Here is a 26523-nt window from a genome sequence, read left to right on the forward strand (position 1 = left end):
GCAGCTCAAGAACAGCTGCATTTGGGCTTTTTTTTCCTGCTTGCCATGGTCATGTACATGTATCCACCTTGGCTATAAAATAGATATACTGCAATCTGTATGACACAATGGTATGTGGCAGTGTCTACATTACCTTTCAAGGGTGGATTGGAGCCTCTACTAAAAAGTATGGGCATACGTGCTGTCCCTCTGTTTGATGTGTATTTTGGCAGGACAAGGTCCCAAGTACCCACAAGGGAGGGTAGGGTAAGCAGCTTCAGCCTAGGCTTCTTAGCAAAGGCCCAGATTCGACTTTATATGTACACATAGCATGGACAGACCACGCTGGCTAATCCGTCACCATCTGTCCCTTGAAGTGCTGTCATGTGGCCCTCACTGAGTGCACAGCTGATTTATAGGCTGATGTGGCCCCTGCACGGAGGTCTACTATCTTCTGGTCTGCTCTCAGGTTACACAGGTGCAGCCTTTAAGGCTGTGATCTGTGTAGCTGGAGGATGCTGTTGGTGAAGCATCTTTTCCCACAGCAGGTTTTACTCCAGCTGTTCAGATCCACACATGAAGGTGAGGTGGCCCTGGTATCCTGGGGACTAAGTAACTTCTGCTGGGGATCCTTAGCTGAAGTGAAGGACTGCCAGTCCCTTCCCTTGTCTTTTGTTCAGGATGAAATTTGAAGACTTCAAAGTGCATTTTGATAAAGTTGAGATCTGCAACCTCACTCCAGATGCCCTGGAAGACAGCACTCCTCACAAGTGGGAGGTGACCATCCACCAGGGGAGCTGGGTCCGGGGATCCACTGCTGGAGGATGCAGAAATTTTCTAGGTAAACAGATATTGCTTTGAAGATGAGAAGCAGGCACAGAAGTCTTTACCCAACTGCAGCCTCATCTCCCATTACCCCTTAGCCAGAACCATGGGCAAAGGACAGGCCAGCTGAATCCCACCCAGTAGGAACAAACGTTCATAGAGTCCTACTTGAGACTTTTGGGCAAAAGAATTGCTTTCTAAGAGCTAAAAGTGGAAAAAAGAGTGACAGTTAATGGAAAAAATAAATTCGAACAAAACCTCCGCTTCAGCTCTATTGTCCTTTTTGTCTTCCTTTTTTTTCTAGTAGTAGTAGTAGCGGTATTATTGTTATAATTCTGAGTCAAGAAACTTTCTGGTATGCTTTACATTGGCAGAGACTTTCTGGACAAATCCACAAATCAAACTGCGTTTGACAGAGAAAGACGACGGGCAAGATGACTGCACATTCATAGCAGCTCTGATGCAAAAGGATCGCCGTAAACTCAAAAAGCTTGGCGCTGAAATGCTAACCATCGGCTACTCTATTTATGAGGTATTGCCTTGTTTTCATGGCATAGTAGCCGCGCTGTCGGCATTAGCATCTCCCTGTGGATTCATATCCCAGCCAGTCATAGTGTATTTTTAGGGCTGCAGCTCTTAAAATAGTCTTCCCCGTTATATCCAGCCCTAGGGAGAAGTGTGACTTGGTTAGGACGAACTCTTGTCAGAGGAGAATTTTTCCCTATGGGGACAGAGTTTCCCAGGATAAACTCCCCGAGTCCATTACTCTGTCCGCCCCTGCCTGGCTCTTGGAAAGCGAATTGCTTCTTATGAGCCTCTCCAGGCCCCCTCAGACAGGGCGTCCGTCCCCGCATGTGGCAGGGATGGCAAATCTCTGGAGGCCCTTTCTCCACCCACAGCAGCCCTGTGAGGGGAGAGGACCACTGCATCCTCACCAGGTAGCAAGATCCTGGGGGCCACCAGCACATGGACAAGGGGGTGAGGGTCCTGGGGAGGGGCTTATGCCGTGCAGAGCTCAGCTTGGTGGCAGGGAAGGGGCAGAGAAGGCAGCCGTGGGTCCCCCCAGCACCATGGCCCGCCATGATGCTGGCTTCGATTCCTCCCAGAGCCCCGGTGGAGACGGACACCTGAACAAAGACTTCTTCAGGTACCACCCCTCCAAGGCAAGGAGCAAAACCTACATTAACTTGAGGGAAGTATCTGACCGTTTCAAGCTGCCGCCTGGCGATTATGTTCTTATTCCTACCACCTTCGAGCCGCACCAGGAAGCCGACTTCTGCCTGAGGATTTTCTCAGAGAAGGCGGCCATCACCGAGTAAGTCAGCCTCGAGCCTGGGCCTCCAGCGCTCTCCCAGAGCCCTGGCATGGGAAGCTCCTGGTGTCTATTTTGTATCCCTGGGATTTTTATTTGCTTGTTCACTCTTAGGTAGAAAGGTCTGAGAAAAGCTTTCAGCCTGCAGAGTGCCCTCCTGGTTAGGCTGAGAGGCCTGCCCTGCTCTCTCCAAAGTGGTTGGAAAAAATCTGTCTGCAGATGCAATTTGCCCATTTTTGCTGAATCCTTTTTTTTTTTTTCTTTTGGTGGAGTGGCATTTAGGAGGGGGAATAAGCCTTGCCATGGTGAATCCGCTGGGAGCTTAACAAGGAAGAAATGCTAGCTGCCTAATACTGTTCAGTGAGCTGCAAATGCAGCAGTGTTACCGTTTGTTTCCTCTCAAAATTTGTCCAAATGACTCTTTAATATAAAAAAATAGGCTACTGAGAAAAAATTGTGCACATGCATAATGAAAAAAGAATGAGATGTAATCCTTAGCATGCAGTATATACAGGAGCTGTGCTCTCCCTGAGTCCTGCTTAAAGTCTGTTTTAAGACTTTATACCAGGATTTAATTAATGCAGAAATCTAACTGTCAGCAAAAGGGTGAATTTTACCTAAACTTAACTTGTTCAGAAAAAAATGCAGTGTTATCTTTTACCTCTGGAAAATGTACTGTATAAGCCCGCCCTTTTCCACTCTGAGCAGATATTGAACATCTTCAGATACTGAATAAGGTTTTCTTTTCTCCAGGGATCTAGATGAAAATGTTGCCATTGATCTCCCTGAGGTAAGTCTACAGAGTTAAAATAGCAAGGGGATTGCTCAGCAGAAGCCAGCACACACTGCTTTTACTGTGTTTGGCTAAAACGCATTCGTTTCACAGGAACGTTACACAATTGCCAGCTTTGTGTATGTGACTGAAACATCCAGTTCTGCTGAACATGGTAAAAGAACTGTAACAATCAAAATCATAATGATAAGATGCTTCTGCGTCTGCTTCGATGCAGTTAGAATCAGACAGCAGCAAAAGCTGCCACAGGTTGGCTGAAGGTACGGCTGTTAGCACTGGTGAGGCGTATGGCCGCTAGTATCTTTTAAAATTCTGGCTGCCATGAAAAGATAAAAAAGCAGAGAATTTCCACAGGCCTACCTTTATTTAGCAGATAAACTTACCCATACCCACAGAGTGCTTGGGAGGGAAAGCTTGACGCCTGCATGTACCTAGTGAAATGATTCAATTATTTTCGCTTCTGAATGGTCTGACTGGCCTGCTGAGCACTAGCTACAGGTGACTCTGAGTCAGCGTCTGTTCAGCCGTGTCCCTGCAAATAATCTGTCGGTTGTGGTGTGATTTTCCACAGAAATAAGCTAAGCCAAGATCTCATGTGTTCCTCTTTAATAAAACTCTCCTCCAGGGACAGCTAGCTAATGTACTTGTCTGCTTCTAGGACCTCAGGGCCATGTTCAGTAGCAAAGTACATCTATTAATCTCCCCCAGTATCGCTAAGGGGCTGCATCCAAATACGAGCGCTAGGAATTGGGGAACATACATATGCCAAAAAATAAACGTAAGTGGTCAAGCAGTATCACCTGGACAGCTCTGGTAACAGCGCACTGAATAGCACACCTATAAGGCACATCATCTGCTGCTGGTGAAAACAGAGCCCGACTCCTTGCTCCTTGTGCTATGCTGTTAGGTGCCTTCTTTTTTTCCCTTTGGCCCAAGAACTGTTCTCTTGCACGGTCACCCTAGCTAAAGCAATGGCCCTACGCTGTTGCATCTCTCTCCTCGTCAGCACAGACTGATGCTTTGGCTTTATGCCTCTGTGACAGTGCTGAGGATCTCATCTGGCAGTTGCCGATGGCCCACACACTCTATCTCCGAGTTGGCTGAAGGGGCTTCCAGCCATAAGATGGCTCTACGTGAATGTGCTGACATGCTGCCACCTCCAGCTGCTGGTCACCAAGAGGGTCGGGAGGTCCCCGCCTTTGCAGCTGGGAAGAGCTCAGAAGAGCTGCAGTTGTCCGCCAGTGGCTAGGACCTGGGAAGTAGAACGGTGCAGGGGCAGACAAGAAGAGAGGAGGCATTTTCTGGGGTGTGTGCGCTCTGCTTTTGAGACAGCCAAAGCAACGGCCCACTGTGTAATCGCTCAGGCAAAGGGGTGAGGGTGAGACTCCTCTAAGGCAACTTAGGTGGTTGAGAGGCTTCAGGTCTGCACTCGAAGTACAGCAAAGTTCAGGAGTGTGTACTCTTATTTCAAGAGGTACTGTGCTCCTGCCACGCAAGGAGAGGCTGTGTGTAGGAGAAATGTTGCTTTTTGTGATTCTGATGTTTTCCTGTGGTTGGTATTATAGCCTCCAAATCCAACCCCAAACCAAGAAACAGAAGAGGAGAAGCAGTTCCGGGCGTTATTTGAACAGATTTCAGGAAAGGTGAGCACAAAATCCAGAATACCCTCAGGACTTGTGGGCCACAGAAACGTGTGAAAAGCGGGGAGAGACTTGTGCTCCTTCCCAAGACCACGCAAAGTGAGAATGCCACGGTTTTTTTGGACAGTACACTTAGTTGCAGTGTATTGTTTAGACACCAGATGTCACCATGGCGTACGTCTAGACGGAGAAGGGTGCAGTCCTCAGTTAGCAAAAAGGACCCAAGCTAGATCTCAAGTTCTGAGGGAGCCTACCCCGCTCAGTGTGCAGCTGCAGTCTGTTTTTCTTTGAATCAGTGGTTCTTGCTTGAGAGCTCTTTCAGACACCCTTACTCAGCACTTCTGTATCTTGCCACCTCTTTGGTTTTTAACCTGCCCTGGGTTTTGTATGATTCTCTTTTCCTGTATTGCAATGAGGTACAGATGAATGATGTTTGTGATTTCTAAGGTTTTCGATATGTCTGACTCCTGAAACACTCAGGTAACCAATGCTGCTATTTTTTTACTTTAGGACATGGAGATAACTGCAGAAGAACTCGAATATATTCTGAATGCCATATTAAAAAAAAGTAAGCACTGATAACATCTGCACTTGTTCAGTGGTGTACAGCTAAAGGCTATAAGGAACTTTTAAAAAATTATCACTAAATTCACTTATAGATGGAAAAATAAGGGCTCTGTTACCAGCCTTGCTTAGTGCCCTCTAGCCAGCCAGGGGTGGAACCAGGAACAGATGTGGGCCGTGACCTACCCACTAGTCTGCACTACCTCCAACATGATCCATGTCAGTTTGGTGAGGCCAGTTCTCCATTGCCCTGCTCCTCTCGTCCTGAGGGACGGACACTGGGCTGGGACTTGTAACACCTGGACATGATTTCTGACTCTGCTAGGGCCCTTTATATGCCTGGAAGGTCTCTTTGAACCTCCTCTCCTGATTTACAAAGTAAGAACAAGGTTTCCTTTCGTGTCTTCAGCAAATACCTCCCCTGTTTGGGATATCTCTGTAGCATGGGCTGTCTTCCTCTTCCAGTGTTCAGGTCCTCCCACAACGAGGTCTCAGAGCCAGCTAGACCTGCTAGGCACTGTATCTGCTTAGGAAATCCTATTTTATCCAACGAGTTTCGAGAAGGCATATTTGCCCCAAGGACTTATTTTTTATGATTGTCCCTTTTCAGCAAAGAACATCAAATTCAAGAATTTAAGTCTGATTTCATGCAGAAACATCATTTCTCTTATGGATGTATCCTTTCAAATAAGTGCTTATGAGGATAAATCAATACTGAATATAATTGTCCTCAGCATTAACTGTCGTAGACATTAGAGATGGATGTGGTAATGCCATAGAGGAATACTGTCCACAGGACACAAATTATGCCATAGTTGTATCCTGGTTTTTATTTTAGAAATTTAGGGTTAGGAGTCTCAAGCGCAGACAATCTTCTGCCACAGATTTCAGAGGAAGATGCTTTAATGCTGAGCACTTGTAAAAGTTGCATTATTTACATCTAGTACAGTGCATTTTCAAGCTGCGTTTTACTTGAAAAGGGTCTGTAAGAGATAATTCAGAAAAGGCTGTTTTCTGGAGGGTTAAATTCACCAAACAGAGATCTGCCCCTCACTAGAAAAAATTACTGGTCGGAAAATGAAGGATCAGAAGAAAGTTGAAAACTACTGATATCAAAGTTGTGGCTATTTTGAGAAACAGACTAAAAACTGGAAAATCTAGTCTTTCAGCTAGATACTGGAGCTCCAGGAAGTAGACGTGGGTGAGATACGTCCGTCCGCATTTAGACATTTGTGGTGTAGGTGTCTACATCTAAGCTAGCTTTCTAGACTCCCTTTGTAGATAGTGAAAAGGATGGTGTAATTATGCTCGTTCTGGAAGTGCCTGACTATGAGGGATGCTGAATGACTGCTCCGACATTAGGTGAGATGAATCACAGCCCTGGTACTTCCCCACCAGCCTTTTCCTTTGCCATCGTCTCATTTGTACTGAATTGCCTTAGCCTGGCTTCTCCTTACGTGGAACAAGTCGGTTCCATATACACATAATGAGAAACAGGACTCAGTCCTAAATTTCCTACCCTAGAAATCAAGCCTCAGTAGGGAACTGGTCCATGCTCACATCTCATCTCCACAGGGCACTGGCACACAGCCAGGGCTTGCCCTTGACCCAGAAGCACAGCAGCAGTCCTAGGTTCATTCTGTAGCATAAAACCGAATAGTTTGCATGGTTTGCAATGCTTCCAATGAAATCTTTGTGTAGTCTTGAATAGAGATATGGGAGACATCTCTTCATCTGCTTTGGAAGCACGGCCAACACAGTCACAACCATCCCATGCTGAACATGGCATTTGGATCACAGTGGAGGAGCCAAATGACATGAATACAACCCCGGGGCAACACTGGCAGAGTCTCCCCAGTGTTACATACCACCGAATTCCCTGGCTGCGACCAAACCTTGAAGGAGGGAGGGCTGAGGTTTTGCATGAGGCAGGAATAAAAACGTGGCAGAGGCACTTTAACACTGCTCTGGCCAACTTTTTCAAACCTATCCAGTTAAATGGACAGACTTTTTGCTGGAGTGATAACGTCCTTGGGATCTGAGGGGGCCCTCAGTAGTGTCACCAGTGTAAGTGCTTAAATAACAGCCGGCATTAGCTAGGCCCCACCTGGAGCTTTTTGGCCTGTGTGAATGCTTGCAGAGCCAGTACCCATCCGAGCAAGGGCTTTGTCCTGAAAAGTAAGACGGAAAGTGAAAAAAGGTCACGTTGGGCCCACTAGTCATGTAGCATTTCTGAGCGTGTGCCCCCTCCTGCAAGTGAGCTCTGCCTGGGGGACATCAGTAACTCAGTGAAATAAATATTAAGAAGAGCCTCATACATTAGGTAAAGGCTAGGCCAGGCACCTCCAGAATTGCTGTACAGGCATTTTTTTCAGATCATAAGGACCAGGTTTTGCCAACCTCACTCTGTAAGTCCCATTAATATTTGATCGAGCCACAGTGGTAGATCCTGGTCTCTAGCTAATGATACTGAGTAGCGCATTGGTGGATTAATTCCTTTGAGTCCAGTGGCAATTTTTTTTAATCAGGTAATTTAATTCTCTGAATCATTTATAGCCCATTTGCATTCAAAGCTGTTCTCGCCTTAGAACAATCTATCTTTTTTACTCCCATGGAGCTTGCATCGCTCAGCTGTGTTATTACATCACATCATGTCTCACAAGTATCACAACAGCAGCCATGACTGCAACCACTTGAGCTGTGCCGCATGAGAAGTCCCAGTGTCTGTTTCAGTAGCACCACAGGCTTTCCAGGCAAGATCATGTTATCTCTTTAAAGAAACAACACTGGTAAATTTGTTCAGAATTGGACCTTCATGTAACACGTTCTTTTCCTTAATGCAGATTACTAGTCCAATGGCAATGGGAAACTGGAGTTTAATGAGTTCAAAGTTTTCTGGGAAAAAATGAAGAAATGGATTGTAGGTGACATCATCCGTCATATTTGCTTCTCCATTTTATTAGCTATTTCTTGGCTAGTTTAATATGTACGTGCAGACAAAAATAGAGACAGAAGTGTTTACAAAGCACAAATTTTAATCAAAAGCAAGTGTTCCAAAAGTAGCGGGGGGGGCTTCTTTTGGATAGTCAAAGACGTTCTTAGCTTTCTGTGATGCTAAACCGTAAAGGTTTGCTGGAAATAACAGAGATTTTTGTTTGGGATAAAGAATGCAACTAGCACTAATAAGGAAGCCAATCAAAACGAAACTTAAGGCTCTTCCATTGCTGTTGTTTTATAGAAGAAGAAAGTGATGATTCATGACTAGTAGGAAACAAAACATTTCATAAGTCTCTGCGTTTCCATTATTGATCTCTCAAGAGTCAACAGTACTGAAGCCTGAGAAAGTGTTAGTTCTAATTTTAATCACATTTGTCTGCCACTGTATATGGCAGCAAAAAATAAGCAGCCTCACAGGAACAGGCCACAGACTGATTATTCAAAAAAGGACATCATAATTGTTTCCTCCTGGTGATTAATAGTTATTCTGAATTCATGCTTCACCCAGGCATTTGAAATATGCAGTTCTCTGCTTCTTGTCTAGCTCATCAGAAATCACAAATACTTCTCTAGGTACTAATTTCATATCCCCCGTATCAAAAGATGCATTGTTTTTAACAAGGAGGCTTGAGAAATCCTTGTTTCCTACCGGAAGTTTTACAAGTATTTCGGATGGAAGTTTTTAAGCTGAATGTGACACCAACTCTAATTAACTCATAGTCCAGGGGAGGTTCATGTTTGTTGTCCTATTAAAAAGATGGAGCTTAATACTTACTTAATATTTAGGTCAAAATTCAAACGAGTTCTACCAGTTCTCTTGGTTGTACCATGAACATTTAGATTTTTTTATATCTAGATGCAAAGGAGTAACGACAATCTCAACTTCACATTAAGCAATTTGTTTATAGCCTTCAGGGACATAAACTTTGGAAAAAAGTGAGGAGAATGCCTCAAGAGGGAGAATTCAGAAGATGAATAAAAATACATCCTTCCCAGATAAAATTACTTTTAAAAAACTGTGGAATTGTTTATGAAGAGCAACTATTATTGAACTCTTGGGTTTGGCAGTACTTGTTTATATTTCACAACAGTCTATTCAAATGACAGCGAAGACAACTGGGACCCAGATTTGCTCCCCAGCAGTTACAAAACCAGACTGGATCTAGGCCAAAATCTTGTCAGCTTTCTTAAATGCTTATGCTACATATTTAAAGATAAATATCTTTCCTTTGCGTGTCATATCTGCGCTCCCTTTCATATGGAAATTCTGAAATTTCCACATGCTCCTTTCATAACAGAATATCTTTCTTCAATTTGACTTTGATAAATCTGGCTCCATGTCCTCCTATGAGCTTCGCAGTGCTCTAAAAGCTGCAGGTAAGTCAGTCAAGCACTACATTTTATTTGGGGAGCCTGTCGGGCAGATCCACTGTAAGTGAAGAGAGCCGCAAGAAATTATGCTGGCTGAGTTTCTCTGGACAGGGAGGAGGACTAAACCCCAGAAGAACACCTAGAGTGGAAAGCTTTGGGCCTGGAGCTGGGCCGTGGCCCCAAGCAAGCTCATGGACCCGAAGGAGAACACCAGGGAGCGGGGGGCTTTGACTAGGGCACCCCCAAGGAGAAAGGATCATGCTGATTTCTGGGGCTTGGGCTGCCTCGTTCAGGAAATGGGATATTTTTAGGAATTACTTCTGGGAGCCTGTCTGTGTGGCTTGACACTGGCTGTTTCATCCAATTATCTGAGGAGCAAACTGCAGTAAAGGAGAACGGGGCTGGCTGCTTTGGGTCTGCTATGAGAATACTTACAACGGGATGTTCCCTTATTTTGCCCCAGGGATCACCAGTCCCCCAGGGCAGTCAGTCAGAGCAGGCTTTATGTTTTTCTTGAGCTCTATTAAACTCAACAGAGCTGCATACATGCAGGGTTAGACCCTAAAACAAATCAGTTCAGAGCCCATCTCCCCTTGAGGGTCGGAGGAGCTATGAGTAGGCTGTTTGTTAGGAAGAGTAAACGATGGGTTGGCATTGCCTCACAACACTATTTTTATTTAAGCACCTGGTTTTGCAGAAATCCTTACAAATTTCAAGGAGGCAGAATGGTCCCTCGTACATCAAAAGTGGATAGAAATGCATTTAGTGTTTGGAGTTCAGTATTCATTGTCAGCTAAAAGGACTTAGCAGCCAGATCATTTTCTGGATGCATGCATGCTGTAGAGTATCCTCCCGTTAACTGGTTTTCAAGATTAGTTAGTAGACATTTGCAGAGTTCTTCCTGGCCTGCAAGGTTGCTCACTTTTCCTTTGTCTGCATGTGTTTTTGGGAAGGATACCAGCTCAACAACTACCTGCTGCAGCTGATTGTTCTCCGATACTCTGATGAACAGTTCCAGATTGAATTTGATGATTTTCTGAACTGCTTAATTCGCTTAGAGAATGCAAGTCGTGAGTATCTTCCTCTTCTAGAATTTCTCACCCTTTGAAAAAAATTCTCCACTTCTGGCTGTTGTGGAGCACATTGTGTAACGTTTGAGATCAAGGGTATACATTGAACAGCTAACAAAAAGGAACTGTGTTCAGGATTTGCTTTTAGGATAGCTTTTCTCTCATAAAGTGAAAAATATCCTACTACTAAATGGAAAATTTCCCCTTGTGAATAGAGCCTGCTTCACAAACTCCGTAGCTCCACAGCAGGCATGCGGAGAATGCCGGCAAAGTCCATGTTGCATCCTTTCTCGTGGCTAACCTATCCGACTAGCAGCTCCCAGCCAGCTTGTGGCCAAATCTCGCTTGCAAAAAAGTGGATGGGTTGTCTGTTTCACCAGCCTAGCCCCTAATCACCCGAGCACTCCCACCCACAGCACCATATGCTGGCCTGGCACTCGCTCAGATTCCCGCTCCAGTTTCCTCATCCTCCCCCCCCCCCCCCCAGGCTCCTGCTGCCCCTTTGCTCCCATGCTGCTGGTCGAGCACGTCCTCCCAGCCTCCGTGCCCAGGCTCTCCTGCAGCGTGTGCAACTCAGGAGTAGGGCAGGCCACTCCCTGGGACCCCCACCCATGAGGGTAATGGCCCATCATGGCATTCAGCCAAGGGGGCTCTTCCTTTCATGCACGTGGTAAGAGCTTGATTTGGGATCACGGAAGGCCAAGGTTCAAATATCGCTTGCGTCTCATGCAAAGGGATACTACTAGTCACGCACTTGAGCAGAGATCTCCTGCACCTTTTACATAACTTGTCCTGCTGAAGATATGGCTTACTCTACATGGAGGCATCCTATGCCTCAATTCATTCATATGCAGGGTCTCTCTCTTTCCAGAGCAGAAGTAACAAAGATAGGTAAAATGTCTGGAAGAACTTTGAAGTGACCTTCATTGTGGCTCAGAACGCGAATCAAATTCAACCCACTCTGTGAGGATCAAAAGCAACTTCCCTGAGCAATATTTTTTAGTTTTGTTCTCTTTACTTCCTGGTTCAATTTACATTGGAATAGAATTATTAAATTGCTGAGAGATAGAAGTTAAATAAGATCTATAAAGAAATGCAAACTGCCTGGCTCATTTTCAGAGTATCATCCAAATCTGAGTGTTTAGCACAGCCAGGATGCCCACTGACAGTCAAGTCCTGAAGTGAGACTCGTACAAAGACCTAAGTCAATGAGATATTTGCTCTTGTAAGGATGTCATTTTTCAGAGCAGCTACCACCACCAATCACTCATAAGCAATCAGTGTTTGCACTAGGCCTTCCCTTTCTTTGGCACGGCCACCCATCACTGTGGGATGGGAAGCTCATGTATGAATATGAATGAGGTGTATTTATAGCTCCCACGTCCTGTTTTTCATTCCAGGGGTATTCCAGGCACTGAGTGTGAAAAACAAGGAGTTCATTAACCTGAATATAAGCGAGGTATGAGCACAGCTTCATGAACACCAACAAAATTAAGTGGCTTCTCTAGAGCTTTGTCCTCTCATAGGAACTGGAATATTTTTGCTTGAAACTTCAGGTGAAATCCATGAAAGCGCAGGGGGAGTTTGCCGTAGATTTCAGCAGAGCTGTGATTTTACTGTGCACGCACTGATTACATCTCCTCCGTGCTATTTCCTTCTTTTCTTGCCCTATTGCATGTTCACAGCTTCCCAACCCCCTTTCTCAACTCCTTGCTCTTTTTTTCCCCGGGTCCCAGCTCACAACAGGGAAACAAGGAAGCAGCAGACCGGGACTGGACGTCTTTCACTCTCCTTGAATCACTGCTCAGCACTGGCTTATTGTTTCCTTGTGCTCTCTTTGTCACCCTCTGGCACATGGGCTGTCTCTCATTTCACGCTCTAGCTGAAAGATCCCTGGGGCAAGGCACAATGAATTCCCCGGCATAACAAATGTGGGAGCCCATATGGACTGCAGGGATGGAAAAGCAATCACTGCCATTGTTGTTATCTGGTGCTTGCAGAGCTCTGTCTCCTTCTCCCCAAAAGCAGGACTAAAGGCTGAATGAGTCCTGCTGGCATGCTAGGAGAGGTCTCATCCTTCTACTCCTCATCCTGACATGACATAAAAGCTTACAATCAGAGTTCCCCTTCCTTGTGCAGGTCAGCTTGGAACAAGGCAGTGCTTCTGAACGTCTTTCTTTCACTTGGTTGGAGGTGGCTGAAATTATTTATTCTAAGTTTGATCTTTCTTCTGATACTAGTTCATCAACCTGGCAATGAATATCTGAAGAAGTTTGACTGGGATGCCAAGAGTTTCTTGTAACACTTCTGCCCAAACAGCTGTGGTCCCCTTGTCATGCAGAATTTACCAGGAGCTTTTGTGTGGAGGAACATGCATGCTGCCCACCCTTTCTGGTCTCCAGCCCTGTTGTGTTCATGAGTTCAAAAATCAGATCATATTTGGGGTTTTTTGTTTGGTTGGTTTGTTTGTTTTTTGATTTTTGTTTGTTTGCTTGGTTGGTTGGGTGGGTGTTTTTTTGTTTTTTGGGTTTTTTTGATAAAGCCTGATATTGAATTTGTAACTGTGAGATGTATTTGGTTGGGGCAGACATGCATCTCAAGCAGAATCACAGAATCACAGAATCGTTTAGGTTGGAAGGGACCTCTGGAGATCATCTAGTCCAACCTCCCTGCTCAAGCAGGGTCCTCTAGAGCATATCGCCCAGCATCACATCCAGACGGGTTCTGAACATCTCCAGGGAAGGAGACTCCACTACCTCTCTGGGCAACCTGTTCCAAGGCTCAGTCACCCTCACAGTGAAGAAGTTTTTCCTCAGGTTCAGATGGAACTGCCTGTGGTTCAGTGGAACTTCCTGTGGTTCAGACCACAGGAAGCAGACTGAAACTAATGTCCTTCAGTGACCACAGGCTTTTATGAAATGGGATTGTATTTAGTCTATTTAGTACAGAGAACAATGATTAAAAATCTTTATTACTGCTTGGCTGCAGATTACTGTAAGGTGCTTTTTAAAATATAACGTTGCATAAAACTTTGTTCAATTTAGAATTTGTTTCCAGATGTACTGCACAGCTGCATAACACGTCTCCTGTCATAGCCAGCTGAATTGCAGCATGGTAGACTGTGAACTATGGAAGACTGAGAAACATATAGATGAAAATTTAATTTTGAATATTTGTAACAGAGGTCTCTAGTCCAGGCTTCCTCAGAAGGATGTTTAAGTTAAGGTCTGACAGTCTTCACAGATTTAACTTAGAGAAAAATTGTTGCTTCTCATCTCCCCTCAGTCCTTCCTCTAATACGAACCTGGCCAAAGCATGTCCCATAATCCAAATGCTGTAAAGAGTGGCACGCAGCTTGCCTTCATCTTCAGAGAAACGTGCGGCGCCCCGAGCTAGTGAACTCTCGCGTGGGGCCGTCTCCCCCAAGCAGCCAGAGTCTGTATCCCCTGCTAACCATGCCTCCAGAATAGCAGTGATATATGTCATTTCTGACGAATTAAATGTAACCCTTGGTAAGTGCTCAGAACACCATGATCCATGCAGCTATTGCTATTTTCCATCTGCCAGTTATATAGTATTATTCATGTGATGTCGGTAGCCAGTACTGATTTAAAAAATAACAATAATAGCAGCCAGGGGCTTAAGAGGCCTTTGTAGGATTTGTTTCCAAGATTATCTTCATAACTTATGTCTATTTTATAATGAATCAACTGTCCGGGTTTGTTTTCTAAAACCTTTCTTGCAACGAAACAGATGGCCCTAGAATAGCCTCACATTCCCTGCTGTCCAGGATCTGGCACGCTGACATAGCCAGTGTTTTATTTTTCTAGATTTAGACCTAATGAGCAATCCTGCAAGGAAAATCAAACTGCCATAAAGGTGAAGTTCAAATGATGAAAAAACACAGGGATCATGATGTTTAAAATACCCACCTCTTTTTAATATCAGTTATAATCTTGTAACTATGCAGAAAATGCTCTGGGGCTAACTGGAAGCTGAGCAAAAGCTAATGGCTGCAGTATTTGATTAACCGAGATACTCAGCCCCATGAGGTATATTGATTTTCAAATGTTCAGATTGTGTGCCCTTTTGACAGCATTAGAGGCAGCTGTCTAAATCTGTGAAAGTCTGGCTTAAAATCTACACCATCCTGTAAACATTCAGCCACATACATGAAACCAAAAGTCACAGATTCTTAATTGGTTCATTGTGCGGACTTGGACATTGGTGCAAATTTATTATATTACATTTTCTTTCTATAGCAATGTTCACCAGCTATGCGGAAGAAAAGAGATGTCTCAGAGCATGGTATCGCCAGTGTAGTTTTCTGTTTCTCTACCTAGAGGTGGGAGCGTCTTGGAGGAATTAGGGTCGATATAAAAAAATAATAAACATTAGGGAAGGAGCAAAAGGGTAGAAAGCTAAGTCTTCTTTATATTTAAGAGAAAAATTTACGCATTTAAGAGAAGAAAAAACCCAACTGTTATCTGCCCACTCAGAGAAGTTGTCTGCTAACTATATTATGAAGAATTTGAGAGCTAACAGCTGAATCCTTTACAAATCAAGTCTCTTTCCTAGCCGGCCAGCTCACTGCAGAGATCGAAGACTCTATCCTACCTTGGGGTTTACAAAACACCTATAGTCACAGCACAGGTGCATTTAAGGAGAATGAAGCAGTAGAAAACCTGTGCAGATGATGTGTCTTGCCCATGGTCACACAGTTGGTCACAGCCCAAGATGTGTGAGCCCAGGTCTCCCAAATAACCACCTTTTGAGACTCACGGCTCAGCCACTTTTGCACCCCGTATATAATCCACCATCGGTCCCTGTCTCACCAGTTTGGCTGTAAGGATGCTATGGTGGCCCATCATCGAAAGGGAAAAGCAACCTTAGAAGTAAGTGGATCTGAAGAGGGAGGATTATATAATTCCCCTGTAGGGTGTTTTTTTTTTTTTTTCTGCTCTTACACTGCTTATACGAGTGAATGAGTGGGTGAGTGAGAGACGGTTGCCTTCGCAGCCCTGGCAGAGTATGGTAGCCCTTCTCAGCAGCACATCCGCTCCATGCTTGCGACGGCAGGCAAGGGAGTGCCCACAAGCCCAGGGTTTGACTTGCTGTTTTTTTTTTTGTCTAACCAAAGAGCTTGAGTTTGAAGCCAGACCTGGCTGCCCTTCGTGACACGACATGTAGCTGTGTTTGGCTCCACATCATTACGAGAGCTGTGGCAAATCGCTTTATGCTGTTCCGAAAGCCGGGTGAGCAGTGCATTCCCTAATGCGTCACACGCAAACCGTATTAACAAGTACTGGCTCATGCTGAGAGCCCTGCCTGTCCACTAATGGAAACATTAATGGGGAACATGAGAGGTATTTTTCATAATTATGCTGCTGGAAAAAAAAAGATCACTTACCTACGGGGTTCAGTATGTTCTCCCACTTCCTCGCACAACCAAAAATACCTCCCTAAAACCTGCTGCTGAAAGCTCAGCCAGATGTTAGCCGAGGCTGGCTCCTGCCACTGGTTTCGTTTCTTCTGGTTTCTCCTGTGCTCCCTGGCGCACTCAGCGCACCCTCAGCTCCCAGGGCATTTGGGCAGTGCTCAGAGGCAAGGCACATTTCTCAGTTCAAAGGCACAGCATCAGCTGAAGGCACAAGCCATTTGGAAGGGTATTTCTTTGGAGTTTTTCCCAAGTCCACCCACTCCTACCATCCCAACAATTTGTGATGGTAGATTTTGCAACGGCACTTTCCTGTCTTGGAAAAGGTTTCCTGCCTATCCTATTGCTGGATCCACAAGGAATACAGTGAAAAGGAGCATGAATAATTTCCATAAAAAATATAAAGGAACTGAAAAAAAAATAGTGGAATTGTGTTTTGCCATTTCTCCATGCAAACAGAGATAGAAACCGTCAATAAAGATTTTGGGTACCACTGTGGACAGAAGTAATTCCATGCTGCCTTGAAAAGCCTCCCAGGGAGTGGCTCAGCAATGCCGAGGCTTTGGCAGCGATACCTGCCTAAGAAAACAAAATCACTCCTTTTTCATGGGCCTGTTTTAAACCCTGCTGGGGTTGCTGCTGGCCCCCAAATGCTGTATGTGTCAGCACAGAGGGTGGCTGAGGCATTGCAGCAGAGGGCAGAAAAAAAAGGCAAGGTCTAGAAGACCTGCTGCTGGTAAAGGCCCCGTACTGCAGAGTCGTGGCTTCAGACAGGAGGGCTGCTAGAAATGATGTGGCAGTTGGCTTCATTTATAACAGCTGCAGTTGCTTACAGTATGGAAATTAAATATTTGTAAATGGATAGCCAGGTTATCTAAATCGTTTTCATTTCAGCCGCATCATCTCCCCGCTTGTCCCCTGCCTCTCCCCTGAAATAGTTGAGTCTTTGCGTTTTCTGACTAGCGGCAGTGTACGATTTGGAAGCACATCAGAGCGCTGAGGATAGCTTGTCATGCTCCCCGTTAGGCTGGAACTTCAGCATTTCTGAAACGAGTTACAAATACTTGCTGGTTGAGGTAAACGCACAAGCTGTCAGCGGTTGCACACAACTGTCTTTTGCAAGCCAGCCGCTGAGAAGGACAAGCGTGTTATAAACCGCGCTCCCAACAGCTCTTAATGAATTCTCATCCGTTGCCCTTTGCGCAGCCCTTCAAGGGAAACCGGCTCCACTGAGGAGCAGGGTTCGGCCTCTGGGGAGCAAGAAAGCCTGGGGACCTCTTTGAACATTATCCACAGAGGCAGAAGAGCCAAACGGCAAGGATGAGCACCGTAAGGGCAGCAGACGCTACTCATCTTTCCGTTCTTGTTCTGGCCCAGTGGGTACAGAGCCTTAACTCTGTGTCACCTTGAATCAAAGTAAGGCATTGTATTCCAGCCCCAACTCCCCCAGATACGCCCTCAGGAATAGCGAATGTTTTCCCCTTCAGACACTTCCAGAGCAGACCCCAGACCTATTTCTTTCCCAGTCTTCCAGGGAGCCAAAACCCCTTGGTGCCGCAGGCGCTGTACCGCCGGCAAGGCTGCGGCCGGGCGCCCGGGGGACGCTGCCTGGCCGCCTTGCTCTGCCGGGGAGGGCAGCATCCCCCAGGGCCCAGCGCGGGAGCTGCAACGCCCCTGCTGTGCATGGGAAGAAATTCGGGGGGGGCCTTCGGGGCAGAGGCTGCCGGGGCCCGCGGGCTCTCCTGGGACACGGCCCTGCCGGGGAGGGCACTGCCAGCGTTTTGTGACAATTTTATCCAGTTGCTAAGCAGCTGGGTCCGAAGGACACAAATATAATGCAAACAAACCGCCTCGAGCAGCGGGGGGGAAACGACGGCACCGCTCTGGAACGGCGCTCACCGCTTCAGACCGCGTTTTTCTCTCTCCCCACCTCGCTCGGGCGGCTGCAGTTTTGTAGGGCTGTGCCGGGCTCGGTCCCAGACCCGCATGGCGCGGGAAGCGGGAGCCCGGACAGCCTCCTCTTGCCCACCAAACCCGCGTCCATAGCTCCTGTCGCCCTGGCTCCAGGGAGCTCCCAAGCCCCGCGGCCTGGGCTGCTGCACCCACCTGTGGGCTGTTTCCGAAACGATTAAAATCACTGTCGCTGCTGAACAGCAATTCAGTGTTTGTAGTCCCTTCGGTGGCAGCCTGATGCAGCCATCGTCCTTCTGGCATGAAAAGGCATGGATATATACTTTTTATGCTATGGCCTTTAATAAGAAAGGCTGCATTGAGTCACACTGGACCCCCTAACCATCCGCCACAGGACATAAGCCAGGGCAATTGCATGCACGAGGCTTTGGAAAGGGGCTCCGGCAGCCCAGCTCTGTTGCCCATTATCCCACAGGTTTTGGCATGTGATCTCATGGCAGTTACCAGGATTCAAAGCCAGCGGTCAGTGCCCAAGCCTAGATTTTAGCTCCTGCCTGGCTCGTGCCTGACATTGGAGTTTCCACCAGAAAAGTTGATTCGGTGTCTCAAGGCATATCCAGAAGCCCTGGGTACTGACAGTACTGGGTGGCTGGTTTGCAGCCAACCTGGTGAAGAGTCAAAAATTCCCCAAGGCTGTTGGCCTGGGGTCTGGTCTGGCAGATGCCTCAGATACCTCAAGGTGGGGCTTCACAGGAGAGAGTACTGCACTTTTTTAGCTTTAGCCTTGCTGGTAGAGTGAAGGTCCAAGCTGGGCTCTCCACCACCAAAGAGGATTGTAACCAAGCACCCTGCAGCGTGAGACAAGGGCTTTCCGCACCAGTTTGATATCCAGATCAAAGTCTGTCAGCCATCCCTTGTGGGATCTTTAGAAAGATGCACCCTTACCATGCACGATGCAAGAGTGAGATGTGTCACACCTCAGCAGGGCATTTTAGGACATAATACTACATAGCAAAACCATTTGTGCCAGTTGTACCGGGGGTACCAATATAAGCACAGTGTTGGTCATCCTGCAGCAGGCTGGCGGGATGGGCCGCTCAGCATCTTCTCCCGCTTGAAAACAGATTATCTGGTGCTGCAGAGAGTGGATTTATCATGACTGATCCCATTCATTCCCCAGAGAACACGGCATGTAACAGAAATAGAAACAGGGTCAGTGATTAACAGTGTAGCGCTCAGTCACTGTCACCATATGTTGATATGATGAAAGGTTGGTTTACATATTTACCTGATAAATAACTTGCTGAAAGTTTTAGCAGGACTCTGTCTGAGGAGAGCTGAAACAGAAGTGGCCTGAACTCTTGGAGAACTCGAGGCACCATTGCAAGGAAACTGCCTCCCCCACAGATTTCTTCCCCATCGTGAAAGCATGAATAACTATTTCTCCAGTTTCCGTGGGGGTTTCTTCATGTTAATGGAGAAAGGGAAGTGGATGAGTGGCTGTCAGCTGCAGTCTCAGCGCAGCTTTCTGCCTCATCAGGCTCAACTGAAGAGTATCTGACTTTATTCCTAACAGGGTTGTCATATACTCTATCTTTTCTTGAACTGGGATAGCAAAAGCTCCTTTGAGTGCAAGAAACGGAGGCTGAAAAGCATCTTTCTGAATGCTCCACAATGGCAGTGACCCAAGCTGTGTCCTATGCTGGTGCCAAAAGCCTCTTTAAGGCCCTGGGGTGTCTGTAGTAACTGCCACAACAATGACTGCTTCATTTTCTGATCCTTTTAATAAGTCCAACTTTCTAAAACATCTCTACAGTTAATAGGTAATATCTTTCCAACCGAATTCGCTATGCTGTTTTAGAGGGACATTATTATTCCTTCCAGAGACAGGAAATTTCAAGCTTGTCAAAGCACTTTTCTGAGCCAACAAGGGATGCAGTAAAAAATTTTGATCAAAAACAGGTGCATAGCTGGCTGGCTGGCTGGCTGAAAAACAGAGTCACGGTGCAGTTCACATAACCCCTGAGGGAAAGACATGTATTCAATGTGAGGAAAAGGAAACGAACACTGCGTTAAACTTGACATTGTAAGCCTGGAAGGGAATGGTGGCTCCCCCAGCAGCTTGCACTGGGGTCCACAAACATTTCTTTACAAGTCTGGCTTAACTGCGTGCTGAGCTGGTTTGCTAGCCTGGTTGGAAGCAAATGTGCTGCTTCGTTCTGCCAGTGCAATGAAAACGTGCAAGTCATAAGCAGCCACAATGGTTGCGATTTTAAGTCTTGGAAACGAGAAGCAACGGCTCTGTCTCTACCTTGAAGCCCCTGAAGAGATGAAGCCTGTTTCTCAGGGTGACGTTGAGGGTCCCAGACCCTCACCAGAGATACTGAGGGTCCCAGAGAGCCCAGAGACATCAAGGAATGATTTACAGGATAAGTCCTTCTGGGAAAACGAGGCCATATTTATTCAGGTATTTAAATCCTCATGCTAGCTGAAGTCTGAGAATTTGGCTAGTCCTTTGGGAAGAAAGATTACAGCAGATGTCAGCCATTTGTGCCATTGGTACGAGTCAATGTTTAGATGTACTGTGGTTTGCATTTTCTGGGTAAAGTTTTGGCCGCAGAGAAGCCAAGAGGCATGCCTTCCACATGAGAAGCTCTGAGCATTTACAAGCCCACCATGCCCTGTGGGAGGTGGACAGCTATGCTTGGTACCAGCCAAAGTCTCGAAGAGCTTGGCTACCTTCCAGCCTTTAGCATGGCTGGACATGAGTGTGAGAGGCAGACTGCTTCAAGCACGACGCAGGCGGGTGGGGTGGGCTCCTGGGGAGTTTCGAGAGCCGACATAGGCCTTGATCTGTGTTTTTTACGCAGCCACTGACAGTTGATGCAATCCTTTGCAGTTGCCTTTGCTGCAGACAGTGGCCTGTACTGCAGTTGAGCCCAAGCCCAGGAGGGGGATCTAAGGTGGATCTAAGTACCCACTGGTGGTCATTGCATGTATTTCAGTCCCATGAAGCATGTAGGTCTCAGCGCGTGAAAGGGGAGGAAGAGATCTGCTGCCTGGAGTCACAGACTGGATCTGGGCCAATAGACTGAGGAGTGATAGGAGTCCCCTGGCAATGTCTCTTTCTAGCAGCTTCTGGGGATGGGACGCTTTGCTTCATTATCCCAGTCTATGAAATAAAAACCACCAGTAAAACCATTAGCTTGATTTGTCAAGCAGCTATGGGCGGCATGGGAAAGAAACTTTCCCACCTCCTTGTGTATAGAAGTTGCATTCAGCAATATCAGAAGCCACTGAAAGAAATGTCCTAATGCCTTTCTATGTATACCCTAGAGGGGAGCCAACTAATGTTGATGTTGAATGTTTGGTTTAAAAAGATGCCTCTTTGGGAATAAAAGGATCTCGCATCCTTCAAAAGAGTGTACTGGAGAAGCAGGGAAGGAAGAGAAAGGGAAAGAAAAGAGGGGCCAAGAGTATGTACAGATTTCAATATTTTTTCACATACATGTGAAAGTCTATTTCTTTTAGTCTTATATAAATTCATGTGGGTGACTAGCAAATCTACAAGCCAGTGTGACAAAACTTCTAACGTCAGACACGAAAGAGCAGCATTTCGCCTCCTCCACACCTTGCAACATCTTACAGCTCAGTCCTGTCAGCATTTGCCTTCATTGCAGGAGTATTTCCCGCTGCTTATTCTGTGAAAATACTGCAGACACGGATGGAGCCAGCACTTTTCCCTGTGAGATCCCTATTTGCCCAGGCTAATGAAGCCTATCCTCATTTTTCTGCTGGGTTTTTCTATTTAAGAAATGTCAGCTGCCAGCTGTCCCTCAAGCACAAGCCCCCTGGAAGAGCTGCATGCAAAGGACAGCTTTGCTGTGGGGATGCGGTGGCTCCAGATCCCAAACGCCTCGGCACAGGTAGCCTGAACGGAGGCCACGTGGTCATGGAGATTGTGGCTGGACCGCTCTGCTGCGGATGAATGCGAGGAAGTACCTACAACGCCCAAGGGCTAATACCCGTGTTTTGGAGCAATGTGGGCACTGTCCTTATTTGACTCAATAGGCCGAAGTATTTCAAGACACACAGCAAATTTCCCCAGCGAGGTGGTCTTGGGCAAGTCAATGTGAAGGAAATGAGCAGAAAGGCAGCAGGCATCCCCACGTTTGCACTCCTTTCTTTCAAACAATTTGTTTCTTGGCATTACCCTTCCAGTATATTCAAACTGTGCAGAGCAGGGGGTCCAGGGTATAACTGCCCCAAAAGCTATTGAAAATGCCGCACAAGAAAAGGGAGGGTTACAGTAATGATGGGACACATTTTGCTTCCAACAGGAGATCAGATCTTCATATTGTTGAGAAGCCCAGCAATAACTCTGTTCCCTTAAAAGCCCGTCATTACCACGCAGCGCCTGGGACCTAAGACGTCCTGCAGGGCACCGTGCAAGATATCCCTGCCTTGATTACTGCGGGAAGATACAACCTGTGAGTTAGGCTTGTTTAAAAGATGATCTGTGCCTCATCGAGGGTGAAATTTACTCCGTTGCTCAAAATTTCAATCCACATCAGAAAGGCATCTTCCTTGTTGGCAGCTGTTATAGTTGTACAGTCAGTGTCAAAGAATTTCATGTTCTCCGTAAAGCATCAACTCCAGAAGTCATATGAGAAAGTGAGAATTTTCAATCTTTTACTCTAAGTTTCAGCTTCTATGATTGCAAAGAAAATGTAGAAAATGGCATCTGAGTAGGCCTTAAAGCTTCAGAACCACAATACAGCTAAAGATGAACCCCAATTTATTATTTCTTAATGTTTAAACCATGTTGATAATTTTGCCTGTCCGTAACTCACGATTTGTTAATGCATTGATGTATCAGTCCTGCTCCTGATATCCCCATGCTGGCTTTGTTTACAGGCAGGGATTTCCTTCCCTAATAAATGATTGAAGGCGTTTGGACAATTAAGTCTCCAGAGTTGGTAATTACATAGTATGCTTGATTGCTGACAAACAGGTCTTGAAAAGTATTAACATCAACCTACCACATCAGTGGGAATTAGCAGTTTAACTACCTTTGAAAATCTAACATTAGTTTTTTAATGTCATATTTGTTAACTAAGCAATATTCTCTTTCTCCCCATAGTCTTTCTGTTCCCACTCAGATGCACAAACAAGGAAGGGACAAATAGAATACTGTTACTTCAGATACACGTTAATACATATATTTACTTGTGTATACTTATTTCATATATATGTAGTATAAATAATGGTTTTATACATATTTTATAATTTTTTATATCTTTATATGTGTGTTTTAATACATATACACACATGTATACATATATACCTACATACATACATATACACACACATACACACTCACACACACACACATATGTATATATATATATATTTATGCTCAAATATGCAGGACATCTTATGTAAAATGCTTCAGTAGTAACCCTGAGTACTGAGGTACTTGGTCCCTTAAATTGACTGACAGCCAGTTTTTGATTTGCTATGCATGGATTATCCAATTTCAGAATTACCTGCAAAGGGCAAAGGGTGCAGGAAAGCCAGGCTCGTTCTGCAGAGACAGTTGCCTGTAGTCACAGACCCATCTCTGTCCCAAGGGGAAAACTCAGTTCCTCCTGCTACTGAATAACATGTCAGGCTTGAAAAGCAAATAAAACACCCTCTCCACTTCATGGACCAAAGATACCTATGAGGGAGGACATCCACGTGTGCCCGTGTGGGGAAGCTGGAGGTAAATCTGCTGGTCCTGCAAGTTCGAGGTCAGGCTGCATCAGTGCCCTGTGACTGCGCCTGCTGCTGCGGCTCCCTCCTGCCGCCACTCGGGCTGCCCCAACAGCACGACTGTGCCTGTCCCAGGGGCGAAAAAGCACTTTCTGCACCCTGTCAGCCCTTAACCGCCAGCAAAACCCGTCCCCTCGAGCCAGGCACAGCCTGGACGTGGATTTCAGCCAGGCAGAAATGCAGTCCGTCGCCCAGCGGGCTCCACACAGCTCTGTGGAAGGAAGGAAGGAAAAGGCGCCAGGAGCTGTTCCACAGCACCGGGGTCCGGCCCAGTGAACCCCGAGCTGCCACGCACACCGGACACCCGTCCTGCTGCCTGGGGCACGGACACGGGCACCGGCCTTGCCAAGGGGGTCTTTCCTCCACTCGGGGCGGCAACCCCAGCTAATACCAAGCAACGTGCTCCCCTTTTCAGGCTAAGTGGAAGCAACCGTTACACCTTTTTTGGTGCGAGTTAGCTGAAGACGATCTGAAAAGGCTCCCTTAGCTCACAGGGGTCTGGGAGCGCAGTACGGCCAGCACCGCCGCCGCTTTCTCCTCGTGTGCCGAGCAAAGAGAGTAAGCTGCTTACAGGCATTCCCTTCCTCTGAGCATCTTCTGCACCAGTGAGGCAAATAACACGAGATGAATGAGACAGGGACCCACCTCGGTCTCAAGTCTTTAAGGTAGCAATTTTTGTATTTCTTCTTGTCAGTTTTTTAATCTGAGAAATGGGTAGGGATAAAGGGCTCTTAAACAAAACCTCCTGTCTGCCGTAAATCCCATTTCTACCCTGGGCGAGTGTCCTGAAACACTTGCTGTCTATAGAAACCTCCTTTTCAGGCTTGTATTTGACAACTGACAAGGTCTTTTCTGTTGAACTATCTGTTTATTAGTGTATTTTGAATCTAAGTTTCCCTGTAAATTGTGTTGAGAATGACTTACTCCAATAACACCTGCTTTTCTTGCGTACTGGTGGGTACCTCCTATGCAGGATGCCTTTGTGTAGGAATTACCTTCACATTACATTGATGAACTGGTATGCTGTGATTTGTTACTGCGGCGCCCTTGTGCAGGCCCTAGCATGAAGCTTATTGAAGCAGAGGGACATTTACGCCATAGCCAGCCCATATTTTCAGCTAGTGTTCACAAACATGTCTTTTCCATCTTCTCCCACGGGTTACAAATGTCTATTTCTTGCACTTCCCACCACAAGATTGCTTCCCAGTGATTTTTAGCTTATGCTTTGTGAGCCTTTCCAGGAGATCAAAAGGATGCTTTGTGCTGCATGCAGACATTCAGCGCTAAGGTGAGTGTTGACATTTGATATCAAGACCAGAGCCTATTGCTTTCATTTGAAGTCGCAGAACAGGAGTCTCAATGTACTTAGTGATATCAGCAGAATATCTTAAGGGATTTCAGCATGGAAAATGTCTTTAGAGTAACTCTGGTACAAGAGCAAAATGATGTCCTGTAGTAACAGCGTTTGTAATTTAATTCATTCTTTGGGCTACGTTCAAAAAGTCTGTTGAGAAAAGGACATCCTCTGTGGCTGTTTACAGCAAAGATCTGTGTGCTGTAACATGTGAAGGGAAATAGTGTTGTCTGTCGTCTAACTGAGGCTAAGAAGGGCCAGGAGTAGCCTATGAGAAGCACTGGGAATCAAAGATACTTACAGGCTTTCTTTTGAGCTGTGAATATTTTATCTTGAGTTGCAGGGCAGAAACAAGAACCTTGAAACCAATGTTCACCTCACTTGGTGAAATGCAGCCAACATATTGCTGTGCTTTGTGCCTGGAGTAATCTGCTGACCTGTGATGCCATGATAGCTTCTCAGCCCTGTATTTAAAATGCTCTGGAGAGCCAGAGATGTGATACATCTTATATATCCTCTTGGAGGGGGTGCATATCCATCTTTAGTGTGTAAATCTTATATAAATATGGCTGTTTTCCCTCATTCCCATTTACCCATCACTTGCTTGCTGATGTTCCCACCTTGCAGGTGGACACATGCACATGTGTCTGCCTGGAGTTTTATTTCTGTCGGTGCACTTGGTGGGTGTACGAGTCTGAGTGCACTCTTCTGTGCCTGAAATAATCATGTTTGTCAGGCCAGCGCAAGGCCAGCACAAAAGGCACCACCATTTTGGCAGGGGCCTCAGCGTGCCACTGCAGTATTAAGCAACACAGTATGAAGTATAACTTCATATAGTTATGAAGAGGGCAAAAACAACTAACTGAGTGCAGTTAGTATGGCACAGAGCCGTACTATCTGTGCACATAACCATCAGCATAGCTATCTACAGCCACTTTTGTGGGGAACTTGCTGTCACCTCCATTTGCCACGTAAAGAGCTAACGCGCTGAGCTGTGCTATCGACCTCTGATTCACAGGCCCTCTGCAGCCTTCCACTAACTGGTCGTCAAAAGACAATGACAAATATCAGCCCCACAGTCATCAGGCTGATCCGTTGTCTACAAGGGCCTGCGTCCACGCAGGAACACTTGTAGGGGGCTCACAAGGGTATCTGAGTTATCTGAGGTCACGCAAAGTTTGCTGTCAGGCGAAGACTTGAATTGAGATGCTCCCTGCACTCGGCTTGCCACATCTCACCTGAAATCATCCCTCTCCCTGAAATGCAGCGCCAGGGCTGGAGGGCTGGGAGAGACACTTTCTGGTGGGAGGCCCAGGACCTGCCACCAGAAGGGACCAGAGAGAGTGGGCTGTGCCACAGTCCGATTGGAAAACAGTGCGACAGATGGAGCTGGCCCTGACCTTCCGAGTTTTGCTAAAGAGGGGAAACACCGGCAGATTTTCAGTGTTTCAGT

At 46.1% G+C, this 26523-nt stretch overlaps 1 protein-coding gene across 2 annotated transcripts in view; it reads left to right on the forward strand.

Annotated features, from left to right (window-relative positions):
* The window catches only part of CAPN9 (calpain 9), a 36066-nt gene extending 21111 nt beyond the window's left edge, over positions 1-14955 (forward strand). The window contains exons 10-21 of one of the 2 annotated variants that reach the window (XM_068939055.1): positions 660-820; positions 1179-1336; positions 1911-2119; positions 2870-2906; positions 4475-4552; positions 5060-5117; positions 5724-5788; positions 7965-8033; positions 9409-9487; positions 10435-10551; positions 11952-12010; positions 12792-14955. In XM_068939055.1, the coding sequence (XP_068795156.1) occupies positions 660-820; positions 1179-1336; positions 1911-2119; positions 2870-2906; positions 4475-4552; positions 5060-5117; positions 5724-5788; positions 7965-8033; positions 9409-9487; positions 10435-10551; positions 11952-12010; positions 12792-12818 (1117 nt within the window). In that variant the 3' untranslated portion in view covers positions 12819-14955. The remainder of the gene's footprint in view (positions 1-659; positions 821-1178; positions 1337-1910; positions 2120-2869; positions 2907-4474; positions 4553-5059; positions 5118-5723; positions 5789-7964; positions 8034-9408; positions 9488-10434; positions 10552-11951; positions 12011-12791) is intronic. The other variant, XM_068939056.1, reaches the window with a different exon arrangement.
* The last annotated feature ends 11568 nt before the right edge of the window (positions 14956-26523 follow it).

Source organism: Struthio camelus, chromosome 3 (genome assembly GCF_040807025.1).
Source record: "Struthio camelus isolate bStrCam1 chromosome 3, bStrCam1.hap1, whole genome shotgun sequence".
In the NCBI taxonomy this organism is placed as follows: domain Eukaryota; kingdom Metazoa; phylum Chordata; class Aves; order Struthioniformes; family Struthionidae; genus Struthio; species Struthio camelus.